Source organism: Phyllopteryx taeniolatus, chromosome 20 (assembly GCF_024500385.1).
Source record: "Phyllopteryx taeniolatus isolate TA_2022b chromosome 20, UOR_Ptae_1.2, whole genome shotgun sequence".
Classification (NCBI taxonomy): Eukaryota; Metazoa; Chordata; class Actinopteri; order Syngnathiformes; family Syngnathidae; genus Phyllopteryx; species Phyllopteryx taeniolatus.
This window is the reverse complement of record NC_084521.1, coordinates 13,215,969-13,230,541: the sequence shown is the minus strand read 5'-3', so window position 1 is coordinate 13,230,541 and position 14,573 is coordinate 13,215,969. Positions and strand designations below refer to the sequence as shown.

The following is a 14,573-nucleotide window of genomic DNA, read 5'->3' as shown; positions in this document are numbered from 1 at the left end:
GCCATGCGGGATGAGGGTTCAAGCTCTGAACATTTGTACAACTTCAGTGTTGCCCAAAAATCTTGGTCCAATTCAGAAATGTACAACCTCAGGTTCAATGGTGATCACTTAGTGGAGTGATAATGCATAGTGAGGTGGCAGCAGATGGATTTGTACTAATAAACAGATTTGTGCCAGCTCATTTCCAAATACTGCGAGTACAAATACAAAATTTAACGGGATACTGGCTATTGTGTCCCAGTGCAAACGGCTTAAAGATGGCATTCATTTTCTTAGCTAGACTCACAAAACCAACTGAACCCAAACTATCAGATACAGTAGGTCCCGATCATCACTATCCACAGGGATCACGCTCGTTGGGCTTTAGCGTGCCACATCGAAATACTTAATATAGTCTCAACAAGCAGCCTACGAGGAGCCATGACAACATGGCGATGCAGTCTTGAAAAAGAAGGATTACATTTCAGTATACAACAGGTCAGGGCAAGAGATGCGTAATTGGTTTAACGAGGTTCCTCATCACTCATGCCTGTGTGTGTGTGTGTGTTTGTGCGTGTGTGTGTCTGCAGATTTTGTTATGACTCAGGGCCTTTTTTTCAAAGGCTATAATTTGGTCTGAAAAAGCTTTGTATGCTTTACAACTTGGAATCGTGAGATGTGTTTGAACTGCACGAACGCTATCATCAGGCCATGATTTAACAGTGAAGGCAAAGATTAATTGGCATCTTCATGTGACACAAATGAGGTGACTCTCTTTTAAGACTGACTGTCTTCAATGGTGGGAATAAACAAAAAACGCTCAAAGGTTTTCAATTGACAGCAACCTATGTCGCAAGCTACTTGTCCATAGAGTAAGACTAAATAATTCAACAGACCTGCTACACAATTAAATACAACGTTGTATCATTTGATCCCTTGAAAGATTCAAGTGGAGCCAAAAATGCACATTTCTGGAGTTTGTGATATCCACATTACTCAAATAGCAAATCCTACATTATGCTGTACTAAAGAGAGGAAGCCACTAAAATTTAAAAAATACGAGATTGATTTCTGTACAATAGCAGTTCCTCTTCAAACCACTTTAAATATATTCTACAGGCTCAATTCTGTTGGTCTGAGACACAATGGTTCAGTTCATTTTTAACCACATGCCATACGATTCAAAATCTTACATATGACCTGGTCAGACCTAAAATAAAAACCTATGAGAAGCCCATGCTAAACCTTTGTGGCATCTGAAACTATAAGTAACCGGACACTTATTAAAACACAGCCTCATATCCTCCACCTTGCATCATGAGAGAATAGTGATTTCACTCTCAAACCTATGAGGGTTCCTTCCTGGACAGAAACGGACAGTTACAACCTTCAAATATGTCCAAGTTACTAGTTAGTAAAAGCTGAGGAAACAGTGGTTATCTCATCGATTGACTTGACAGTTCACTCGCTTGTAAATACCTCTGTCAGTCTAATTGAAAACAGTTCCACTAAAAACTGTTCACGGCAAAGCTTGTTTACAAGACAGAATATCCGAAACAGTGATTCTGGGAAGCATAGCTACATTGAGGCATTCATCTGAAAGTGAAAGACCGATTTAAGAAATATGCAGTCAAGAAAAACAGCTAAAATGGCAGCTGGTGAATCGTTGCTTTATTGTCCTATTTTTACCGTCTGAACACGTCAGATTTTGAAAAAAAAAAAGCTCGTATGTGCGAGTGTTTGGAGAAGATGGGTTGAAATTTCTACTTTGCAACTCGACATTGACTAAAGCTACCTCCCATATCTTGTGTCAGATATTACCATACTGTAAATATACATGTAAATTGACGTGTGAAAATTGACTTATTAATTACTTGTAAGAAATAGTTAGTAGGTAGCTAGATAATCGTCAATGTAAAATAAATCTTTTGTTATCGGCCGGAAATGTTTCTGTGAGCAAGACATTGTGAATTTTGCCAAATCGTGATGTAGTAAGTCGGGTAATTTACATATTTGCCCCCACATTGAGTCTCTCCGCATGACCAGCAAGGCTGGGCGAAGAGCCACAATCATTTTCAAGTGACTTCCCTTTCTGAAACATTGTAATGCAGACGACTAGCTTGACAAAAGCTTGTCGCAGACATTTTTAAATTGTCGCCTTGAAAAAAAGAGAGTTACAGAGACAAAATCCTATATAGTCACTTTGTAAGGACAACAGCGTGGCTAAAACTAATGAAAAAACATGTTCGTTGCATGGATTTAATCGTTCGTGTTTTTGTAAAATTTGGCTATACAAGAACCAGATGGTCATTCTGATCAAAGGAAGCCAATATACCCTCACCTTTACACAGAAAATGTTGGCCCATGCCTGATATGATGTCCACAATGTCAATCAATTACCACATATTTCAACCAAGGTGATGCAAATAGTCACTTGCACGACAATTCGCCATATCTGATTAACTGTCCTTTATACAGAAAGTGCATCGTGTTGAAGCAGCCAGTCATCAAAGGAGTGTCCATGCATGCATGCAGATGTCTGCACACATTACTTTGCCTTCCAGTCAATTTCTCAAAGGAACTAATTGCAATGCGATTAACTGACCGGGATGCTTATGAGACCGAAAACAGCTCAATGCTTCTTCATGCTCGGCAGACAGAGCTGCATTGATTGTAATGGATACGCTCAAGTTTAGTTGTTCGTAGTAAAGAAAGATGAAGGGTAAAGGACAGTGAAATTGGATGCAGAATATACGCATTGGAAAACTTGCACAGCCCAGTAATAAACAGAGAAGGATAACTGCATCTCCTGTGTAATAGAAGCGATAGAAGGGGAATTCAAAAGGGACTCAATTAACCAAAAAACTCAGACATTTGTAATCAGCTGCTGGGAGACAAGAATTCACAACAATATTGTGGTGAATAAAAATTAAAAAAACATTTTTTTTAAATGAATTAATGCAGACTAGAGTGACAAGCATTCAAGAATAACAAAATGAAACTGAATGTTAAATTCAGCTCGTTAGGGTCATATTTGACTGTTTCTGTTTTCTCAGGATGAAGAATGACATTCACTAGCAATGGAAAGGCATTTTGTGTGAAGAATATGCTCCAACGTAGTCAAACAAAAGTGTGCAGCGCGCATTGTTGAGGAGTTATTGCTCTTCCCCACACAGACATGCAGGATATTGTACACATGCACAGATCGTTACCTACTCACATAAAACAATTGTGCACCCATCTTTAATATATCCCACATAACTGTTTGTTCATGGAATGTAAAAGGCATTCGTTCACAAGCAAAAATAAGATTGCGATATATCGCATAATTAAAATCGGATATTTTCTTCATACAAGAAAAATGTCAGAATCCCTGCAAAAATGTCTCACTGATTTAAAATTCAATCAGACTTTCTCAGCTTTCTATAACAGCAGACAGACAAGAGTCTCAATACTAGTTCAATAAAACTTGACCAAACAGCTAATTCAACAATTACAATGGAAGGCGACTTAAACACAACTCTTAATCCAACTAAAGATTGCTCAAAGTAAAATTCAATATCAAGCAACCACAGTCTACATGAATATTAGAAGACTGGCCGATATCTGGAGACTTAAAAATCGGACAAAAAGGGAATGCACTTTTTTTTTTCTTTTCGGTACACTTGTTTTCTCAAAAATGGACTATTTTCTTTCAAATAAGTCAGCTGGCAAAAACATTACTGGAAAAATACATCCGATCATCATGAGTGATATCAAAAGTGATCATGATGATATCATGAGTGATATCAAGCGATATTGGTGCATCAATATCTCTTTGCCTAAAAATTGGTCAAATCTGATACCTCCTCCAACCTGGCACTTTAATACTTCTTTATTGAAAGATCCATATTTTTTTTCAGAAGGAAAGAAGGGAAGGATTTTTGGGACTTTAATTATACCACAACCATATTGCCATCCCTACTTTGGTAGGCTGGGAAGTCGGCAAAATCCTATCATACTCTTCCTCTCGTGTGTTTTGTTACCTGAGTGGGGGATGATCGGGTGTTCTGTCTTGTGACACGGCGACTCCGGGAGCAGCACCGGCCCTCTCCTACCGGCCACGCCTTCGAGCCGCAGCAGCAGCATGCACTGCAGCAGCAGCAGTGCATGCTGGCTAACGGGGCGTCCCATGAGGGCCCGCGGGGGCTAGGCTCACTTCTCCTCAGGCGCCAAGAGCATCGGAGAGACACACCTGGTGAGAATCCACGGGAGACCAAAGAGAAGACGACGTATTTGGGTTAGAAAGAGGGTTACTTTCACATTTAATCAGATCAGACTGCTGAAAAGCTTCCTCCACTCTAGCAACGTAAAATCACAGCTATCACTTGGAATTTAGTTTGGGAGCTAAAAAGCAGCAAAAACTATATCCTTTAAGAAAAGCGTCAGGAGGTGCAAAGAAAAGACAGAGTGGCGCGATTCTGCTGAGAAACAGGCTTCAGTGATCCCTGACATCTATAAATGTTTGCAGTACGTCAAGCACCACGTGTGTGAGTGTCTTCCAAGAAGTTAAAGTGCATCTTTGTGTCTTATCTCTCACAAGATTTGCCTTATCTGATGACAGGCAACCATTAGCCTGTGCTGTGTGCATGTTTGTTTGTTTCTTTCGTTGAGTATATTTCCTTATTAGTCAAAGCAATGGGTTAATTTGTAACTTGTGACCCACAAGGAAGAGACATTCGCCAGGTACTGTACCTGTACCTGTTTCCGGGTTCAAAAAGGTGAGCTGTCAGTTGTTATTATTTTTTGGGGAAAATCTTTCTTGAAATTCTAAACATAATTATGTGAACGTACAAATATAGGCAGACAATAACAGTATAACATTGTTTTGCATTTATAGTACAAAGGCACAGTGGACTCCTTTTTTTTTCCATTCAAGTCTGTTAAAGATAAGTCACCAAAGTAATTTTAACATGTAACATGTTGGTTTTAAAGTATTTGGTGTACAAATTAAATTCTACAAGAAATATTTGGAAATTCTGATTTTGTGTAAATTTGCCAATGACTCACATTAAGGTAGAAACACCCCTCAGAATCATAATGTGCATTGCATACTACTACCACTACTGCTACAATATACTGTAGCTTACACTTTCAATCAAATCTAAGCCCTACTGTCGTTGTAAGAGACAATTCATGATATATTTCTTGCAATGGATGTCCTTATATGCAGATGTACTGTATCAAATGTTGTGGTAAGTGAAGGTTAGTATAAAGCTGAACAGTCCACTAGGTTTTCATTTGCAATGAATCCCTCAATTGCTGTCTGTCGTGATGACATTCAACTAATTCTTGCATCATTAAGCCTCAGAACAACAAAGCGGTCTGCACAATTGTTGCTCAATTGTTCATGATCTCTTTCTTTACAGGAGCAAAATGATGAGCAGTCTAGACCGTCCACATCATAGCTTTTTAATCATTTGTGTGATGCCATTACGAAGACTGATTCAAGCAGCGTGGAATACAAGAATGTGCCTCCTGGAGAGGATTCTTTATTCCTTGCAGCCTTATGGCAGGATCAGAAATGAAATTTGAAGAGGATGCGCAAAGTAATCAGGAGGCGGATTTTGCTAATGCATTGTGTCGCTGAACTTATGAGGCATTCTCATTATTTCAGTGCAAGGGAAACTGGCTTTTCATCTGAAGTCCGGTCATTGGAAAAAGCAGTGCTTTGTAAAATCCAGAACACAATATTCCTTGGTCCATAAAACAACTGTAAGTGTGTAACTGCAACTTTACCAATTAGCAGAAACTTTATTTAAGATATGTTTGTTGCAGAAAGGCAGTGAACTATGGTGCAACTGCAAAGATGAGAAATAGAACTCTCCTTTTCTCTGAGGTATGAAATCAATTCAGCTCGAGGCTAAAGCATCTACTACTACTGCTTCCAAAACGTCATGCTAAGAGTTTGCTGTGATGATTTGATTTTCTCCTTGAATGAAATCTTTATCCTGCCTTTGGAGCGAATGAACTAGCGTCTTGACCTTGGGGCGACGGAATTAAAGTCCAGAGCAAAGGTCACAGCATGTGTGGCTATATGGTTTTTCATTAACCACAGAGAAATGTTTGGGCACCTGTCATGTGCTCAGGGGAAAGTAAGTGACAGCATGTCGCCTCTGTTCCTTTTCCCTTTCATCTCACCCCGACACGATCGGCTGGTTTCTCTGACAGTCTTTAACTTCTTTTTCCACACCAAAAAGACAGCTGCTGCACAAGGAAGGGAGCAAGTCACTTTCCTGCCGCCAAGGCAACTCCATCCAAGTGCTTGCATTTCAGGAGCTATGACCTAAAGTGGAGGTGGATGTGTCTTGTGTAGTCTTAGATACTAAATGTGTTGCGTTAATATGGATGTGGCCGTATGCAAGTGAGGCACTCACACGCCGCATGTGAGGCGAAGCTAAGAGCAACCAGTGAGCTGAGACCTCTGTTGACTTTGCACTCCGGGTGCGCTGTACACGACCTCACACGCCTGCACATCATGCGGATGATGAAGAGGACTGTTTGAATACCAATTCTGATCGAATCGGGAAATGTTTTGGTTGAAACACCGGCTGTGAATTTCGCCGCTCAGCTCCTTGTCGGAGATAAGCCGTACAATGGAACCTCGGGTTACGAATTGAATTTGTATCATGACCCCGTTCTCAAACCGAAACATTCACAAACTGAGGTAATGTTTCCCATTGCAATGGAAATGGAATTGAAATTGATCTGTTCCCGCCGCAGGAATACGTTATGTTTCCGTTATTTTGATCATTGTGTGGTTAAAAATAAATACTGTGCAATTTAGAAATAGGCGAAATCACAATTTCTGATGAAGAAATAACATTGGTTTTCTAGTAAGTCACTGTGCAGTGTCTTAACTTTTCAGGGTACAGTAAGGTTTACGTTAACTGTGGTTACTGCTAGCCCTAACTGCCCAACACCTCCCACAATGCTTTTGTGTTGTATCGTGTGATGTGGGGGGCATTTGCAATATGTGCACAATTTAGACATTAACGCTTCATATGACAACCCAGACAGGTGAATATTCCATAAAAAGTCCAAAATTATAAAGATGAAACTGTTCAAAAGTCAATGTTCTTTTATGTGTTTAAAAGTGTAACTATGAGTCTAATCTTTTCACAATCTCAGATAAACTAATATATTGCACTACAAGGGGGCGCTTCGAGGTCATATTTTGAAAAAAATATGTCATGTTTGAGACTATGGCAGAATGGCACATGAACAGAGAGAGCCAATCACAAGCATCAGCTTTAGAAAGAGGAAGTGATACGGGGGGAAAAAAAGAGGTTTTGCTGGTATTTTTCAAATGTAACTAAAATTGTAATCATTGAAATTTCCAAAAGCAACTGAAATGTAATTACACATTTTCTGTAATGTAATGAATAACAATTACATACATTGTGAAATTAAATTATATAATCTAGTTCCATGTAATTAGTTACTCCCCAACACTGCTCTTAAAACACCTAAGACCAGAGGATCATCTTATAGGATATTATTATAAAACATAAGATAGTCTGGCATTTGTCTTCCCTGGCATATATGTATATGTTATGATATGATATTATGATAGTCAAGTTATGCGAAAGTAAAGAGATCTGTAAACATTTTCCGTGTCTGTCAAAGACAGGCACAAATTTACGTTTAGGTGAATGGACAGGCAGACCTTCAAGTTATGCGAGTCTTTGAATGGACATGCAGCTACTGTATTCAAGTTACATAAGTGTGTATATGAACGTTTGAAGATATTTATATTTAGTGTAAATGTGTACGTAATTAAATGGATAGCTGTGAATGGGCAGTCGCATGTTCTTATGTCTGTATGTTAATGGGCATATAGAAGCTCATATGATTTGCATATGGTATGGACAGATTTTAAACATATGTCTTTATGTGACTGCCCAATATAGATGTGTGGATGGGAAAGGGACAGACAGATATTTAAGTTGTGTGTATGCGACAGTGACATCCATAATGTGTGTATTTGAATTTAAAACAGCTGTTGCATTGCGACGTGAATCGACAGATATATTGATGCAATATATATGGATGTGAGTGGACGAACGCACTGTTCGCCTGCAATTATGCGGGGATGCGAATGGAAAGAGAGTTTTACATTGAGTGTATGCTAATGAGAAGACGTTTATCTCATGTGTCTATGTGAATGAACAGATACAGTATGGTTACATCGTGTGTGTATTTAAATGGACAAACTGATGTTTGAAATATGTCTTTATAGTGTGTGATTGAACAGACAGACATTTGCCTTGTGTGTGTACGGAAAAGGACAGACAGAAAAGTCCTTGGTCTAGTCTTGACAGACTGAAGCTTTCATCGTATAGGCTCCGAAACTAATCTGCGGTGGATCCTATTTTGTCTTCAGCCACGACTGGCCCTGAAGGAGTACACGGGGAGCTTTTTACACTTTTAGGCAGTCTAAAGTCTCAAATCATCTCCAGGGCATATTAGTACAAGCCTCCAGCCTCTCCCTGCTCACCTCCCACTACAGCTCCACTCCAGCTTTGTTTCACAACCTGACAAACACACAAGACATGCACACAGGAACAACCCCAGGACACTGTGATGGATCACTCAGCAGTAGCAAAGGGCATACCAACGCGGAGGTTGGTGTACATGATGTTCTCCTTTTAAATGTATCAGGGACATCTCAGCGTACATTAAGTATTCCTGCAAGCAAAGAAGTCTTAGCCCATTTTGGCTACGCTCACAGACATGCATCTTGAAATGATACAAAGCATAACACACAACACAACGTTCAGCACCAGCTCCATGCAAACATTAGCAGCAGTTAATGTATCCCAGACTAATATCCCAGCAAGTTCCTCTTGACTTAAATGTTTAGCGAGCTCGAACTTAATTGCAGCGGGGTTTCATGTCCCTTTAGTGCAGTTACTTTTACAGGAAAGCAAAACAGACGTTGAGGGCATTTTGCTACAAGCAAACCTCAGAGCACAATGCAAAATCCAGTAGGCTTATGATGGGAAACATCATAAGTGTTAATTTATAGTGCGCAAGAAAAACAACAGAATCATTGTGCATGTATACGTTACTTCATGGGACCCATGGCTGCTTAAAGCAAGTGCACACACACTCTATCTTGGCAGTTTGAAAGTCGAGGCGTCAGCTAACCAATCAAATGAATTCTTCCTGCAGTAATGAGTTGGGAGGATCACATTAACTCTGCTATTGATTTAGTCTGAGGTGGATATGAATATGCTTGAATTACAATGTATATAATGAAGAACCTCCTGCATAAATGTTGGCTTTGTATTCGTTACAATCACCAACACACGGGACCGCAGGCGGGCATACAAACACATCTCAAGTGTCCAAACACACACACGGGAGTGTGAGGCCGAGGTCGCACCACACTGCCGATTGATGCCCTGCACCCAGACACGACACGCACTAGTAAAAATCCACCCAGACTTTGTTTAAGGCCGCAACGCACAAAGAGGCTACAGAGGAACTTTGAGTTTGCAAGTGCTTGTGGGGGTGAATTTCGTTGGCAGCGTGTTTGTTTATGCCTGTTTATAAGAAGGGATATTGCCGCTTGTAGTTTGTTGCTATCTGTCTGCTCTGTTCTGATCAATTTGTGGTTTATTATGAATTTTTAAAGAGCCCAACCGATCTAGGTTACCGAAAAAGGTGCTATGCCTCTTGCTCTCAGTCATCACTCAATTACACTACGCAACTGTATGCGGAGTACTAGACCAAAAAGTACATTTTATAGAATAAGGAATATGCAATTTATTAACTCATCCAAACCATTAACACAAGTAGAAATCCAGAAGAAAAAAAACAACATTATTTTTGTTATACTAAATATGGTTGCATTAGTGTGAATGCTAAACTCTCACAGCAGTCACTACTGCAGGGGGAGTCAGAGAGCAAAAACCCCCTTACAGCTACTGCATGAATAATGCTCTAGCGGCATCATCATAGTAAAGCGAGTCTTGGTGGAGTCAGAACTTTCCAACAAATGCAACAAACAAACCAAACAAGCCACCGCTGTGGACGCTGACATTTCCTGCATTCACATGCAATTTCCTGAGGGAATTGCAACTTTTTGTCAGCAGTGTCACTGCAATTAAACACCACAGATGTCAGGAAACCATTAGTTTCGAGTGTTAAGAATATAGCACAGTAATCTGCCATTGTTTTTGTTGCCCTCTGATCCGTGCGAGGCGGCATTTCTTGGCTGGACACACAAAGGGGCTCGGGACACCACTGTCTTTAAAGGAACCGCATATTTCTGCTTTACACTTCACACAAGTTACAATTTCATTCTCATCATCTCCAGGAAGAGCCAAAACAGGAGAAAGTAAAATGCACTTAGAATTCAAAATACTGGTTGTCACGCAAGTGATGTCTGTCAACACTGATATAAATCTCTCATTCCTTTCTGTTGACACTTATTGACATTTTTGATAGCTACAGTATTTCCTCAAATAGTGTCTGAGGGATTGGGTTTCTACCAGACCCCTCTCGGGCGGGTGGTGGTGGTCTTCCTCCTGGGGCTTCGACAGGGTGCTTTGGTGAGGCCTGCAGAGCAGGGGTGCTGTCCTCCCGAGGTGGGGGCCCTTGGCCCACACATCCCTCTCGGATGGTTGAGGGCGAGTCCAGCCTCACTTATTGTGCCTGTATAGCAACTGCGGAAACCTCTGATGACTAATGTGCATGTGTGATAGTCTGGTGATTCACTTCCATGTTTCCGTTTTGACACACACCTACATGATTTAGCTGCTTGGTGTGGTGGCTACCCTTTAATTGCTTTTCACTGCATTTAGGATTATGTTAACGTCCCAAATGGCTCGCTCATTTAAACTCAAATTATTTTTTTGGCACTGCATACCCACTCCCACCACACAAGGATAGCACATATTTTCCAATCCACCTAAGCACTTTTCATCTTACATGCTACACAGGCTATAGCAAGTCTAGCACGCTGGGAAGGTGAAACATCATATTGCACTTGAAGTTTGGATGCCGTTACAATATAAAATATACATTCACATGAAAGCTGAGCTCTCCAGCCAGACCAATAAAATGCCTGACCGGTGGTTCAAGCAAACTAATTAGCTACAATAATCTAGAGCGGAGTCCTGAATGTCCTCAACCACCGTGGCAGCACAGAGAGACTGAACAAAACATTTTACTGAGTTGATCAAAGAGGCGCTGATAATTAGCTATTACAGCGTTTTAGCTGTGATTTCATTGGGGAATTATATCGATCTTACCACACTTTTTGCTGTTTGTTTACAATACAACTACCAGGAGAGATTCCACTTCAAACATGTTCCCAGCAGTATTAAAAGACAAAAAGTTTTTGTTTTTGAAGAAAAAAAGATTATCCCAAAATGGGACTGGCTCGTTAAAGACAAACAATGACAAGGATCCAGTCTTCCACTAATTCCTACAACTACATTCATTGTAATAGCGTAATGATGAGTTGTATGTTTAATCATGGCGGCACGGTGGACGACTGGTTAGAGCGTCAGCCTCACAGTTCTGAGGTGCGGGGTTCAATCCCCGTCCCCGCCTGTGTGGAGTTTGCATGTTCTCCCCGTGCCTGCGTGGGTTTTCTCCGGGCACTCCGGTTTCCTCCCACATCCCAAAAACATGCATTAATTGGAGACTCTAAATTGCCTGTAGGCATGACTGTGAGTGCGAATGGTTGTTTGTTTCGATGTGCCCTGCGATTGGCTGGCAACCAGTTCAGGGTGTACCCCGCCTCCTGCCCGATGACAGCTGGGATAGGCTCCAGCACGCCCGCGACCCTAGTGAGGAGAAGCGGCTCAGAAAATGGATGGATGGATGGATGTTTAATCATTTGTTGTCATTTGTTTCTATGCCTGTCCATCAAAATGTCTATGTGAAATAGTTCCCTTCCCAATTAACATGGATCTTTGACTTCTAAAGCTGTCAATGGCAGTGAATGTGTTAAATGTGAATTCTTTCAAACAGAATTTAAAAAAAACATGCTCTCCTTCACGTTTAAGTATAGCTGGAGTGCTCCACACAAACCGACTGTCCAACTACACACTGCATTGGCTACATAATTTTCAATATGTTCAAATTTAAAGTGTGCTTTGGTTTGTTCATGCATTTCAAATGCACCAATCTCAGAAAAAATCTGCATTTTGAATAATGGTCCATCACAATGCAAATAACCGCAGAGGGAGTATATCAAACTCCCGTGTTGCACGCCAAGAACACAACTTGAATTCTTGAGTTTTGTTTCACTTGTCCATAGTAGTCCAATTATTTAGTTTTAAACACCTGTTTCACTCGACATAAATTGTAATGTATGCCTCCTCACACCTGCAGCTGAGTAAATAAGTGTCCACGGACCCGATTTGCAGGAATACGGTGATCATGCTTTGACTACACTTGATGACACCTCACTGAGGCGGGCTCATTGGAACATGCCAGCGAGGAGGATGGAGTGATGATGATTATCTTCATCTGTCGATGCCCAGCAGGGCCGTTTGTGCGACCCCCCACATCAGAGGGAAAATTAATTCTGGGAAAATGTTTGTGCCTCTCCAAGAGAGGGATTGAAGAGCTCTCTTGGATCAGATGGTCTGTTTGTTTCACAACCTTATCTGTTGTGCTCAGTGTGGCTTCGGAATCACTCATCAAACACGAACAGTTGGTATTTTTTTATACACTTTTTTCCCTCACACAAACACAATTTTACTCTCCAGCATTATTGACAATACACATTAGCGCTTATGTGAGCATGTTTGAAGAAACATGACACAGCACAAATGTCAGTTGCTTCAGTTGGATGCACACATGGGTTCCAAGCTGTTTGGAAATGCAACGTTCAAGTAAATGAACAGACACGCACGCACACACGCACAAATTCCTACAGGCACACACAAATACACACACATACAATTATCCACTGTCTTGCTCATTTAGAGCAGCCAGGACTTTCCCACCCTGAGGCCCATCTAAACTCCCAGGTGGTTCACAAATTCTGTTGTTATATTTACTTAGCTCACTTTCTCTCGCTGAGGTAGTGGTGGTTAGTAATAGCGTAACTGTGTGTGCGTGTTTGTGTACGTGCAAAACAACTCCACATAAGGCAAGGAATTTAACAACAAGCAATATGCTGCAAAAAGAAAGAAAAAAAGAAAAAGTGACGAACATGCCTGTGAAAAGCTCTCACGCGCCACTAGACAGCAATTACAAGCATGACGTGGCCCCCAATGACTGCTAGAAGAAGTTCAATATGACCTCTGACTTCAAACCATTATACCAAGTGTGGTGGTGTGTATGTGTGTGTGTCGGAGGACGGGGGTGTGTGTGTGGGGGGGGGGACTCTCGCTATACAGACTTTTAAAAAACATTCACTTCTTTTCCACTTCTTGTCAATTTAGAGGTTAGGAGTGTGCTCTACAAGTGCATGCACCCAACACATCTAACTTTGTAAAATAATTTTTACACAATGCCAGCAACATTAGGCACACCTGTAGGCCGACAATCCAGTTGATCCAACACAAGAGCTATATCGACACAAATGCAATTTGAATATAATAAAGCAGTATTACATGATACTGAGAGGTGCGAAACAAACAAACAAACAAAAAAAAAGCCTGAACAAAAATCAGATTCAGTTCAACACCAGTGAAAACTACAATCACAATGATCTACTTTTCCTTTCAGCTTGTCCCGTTAGGGGTCGCCACAGCGTGTCATCCTTTTCAATGTAAACCTATCTCCTGCATCTTCCTCTCGAACACCAACTGCCCTCATGTCTTCCTTCGCGACATCCATCAACCTATTTGGTCTTCCTCTAGCTCTCTTGCTTGGCAGCTCCATCCTCATCATCCTTCTACCAATATACTCACTATTTCTCCTATTGACGTGTCCAAACCATCAAAGTCTGCGCTCTCTAACTTGGTCTCCAAAACATCGAACATTGGTTGTCTCTCTGATGAGCTCATTTCTAATCCTGTCCAACCTGCTCACTCATAGAGAGAACCTCAACATTTTCATTTTCACCACTTCCAGCTCTGCTTCCTGTTGTCTCTAATCCGTACATCATGGCTGACCTCACCACTGTCTTATAAACTTTGCCCTCCATCCGAGCAGAGACTCTTCTGTCACATAACACACCGGACAAATTCCTCCACCCGCTCCAACCTGCTTGGACCCGTTTCTTCACTTCCTTACCACACTCACCATTGCTCTGGAATGTTGACCCCAAGTATTTGAAGTCCTTCACCCTTGCTATCTCTTCTCCCTGCAGCCTCACTCTTCCCCCTCCGCCCCTCTCATTCATACACATATATTCTGTTTTTACTTTGCCTACTCTTCATTCCTCTCCTTTGCAGTGCATGCCTCCACCTTTCTAACTGTTCATCCAACTGCTCCCTGCTTTCAATGCAAATCACAATGTCATTCGCAAACATCAAGGTCCACGGGGATTACAATCTAACCTCATCTGTCAGCCTATCTATCACCACTGCAAAGAGGAAGGGGCTCAGGGCTGACCTGACTAATCATTGCCACTTCTT

At 41.1% G+C, this 14,573-nt stretch overlaps 1 protein-coding gene across 2 annotated transcripts in view; it reads right to left on the bottom strand.

Annotated features, from left to right (window-relative positions):
• The window catches only part of sema5a (sema domain, seven thrombospondin repeats (type 1 and type 1-like), transmembrane domain (TM) and short cytoplasmic domain, (semaphorin) 5A), a 128,298-nt gene that overhangs the window by 85,120 nt on the left and 28,605 nt on the right, over positions 1 to 14,573 (bottom strand). For both annotated transcript variants that reach the window (XM_061758495.1, XM_061758496.1), the window contains exon 2: positions 4,005 to 4,213. In XM_061758495.1, coding sequence (XP_061614479.1) covers positions 4,005 to 4,152 — 148 coding nt within the window. In that variant the 5' untranslated portion in view covers positions 4,153 to 4,213. The remainder of the gene's footprint in view (positions 1 to 4,004; positions 4,214 to 14,573) is intronic.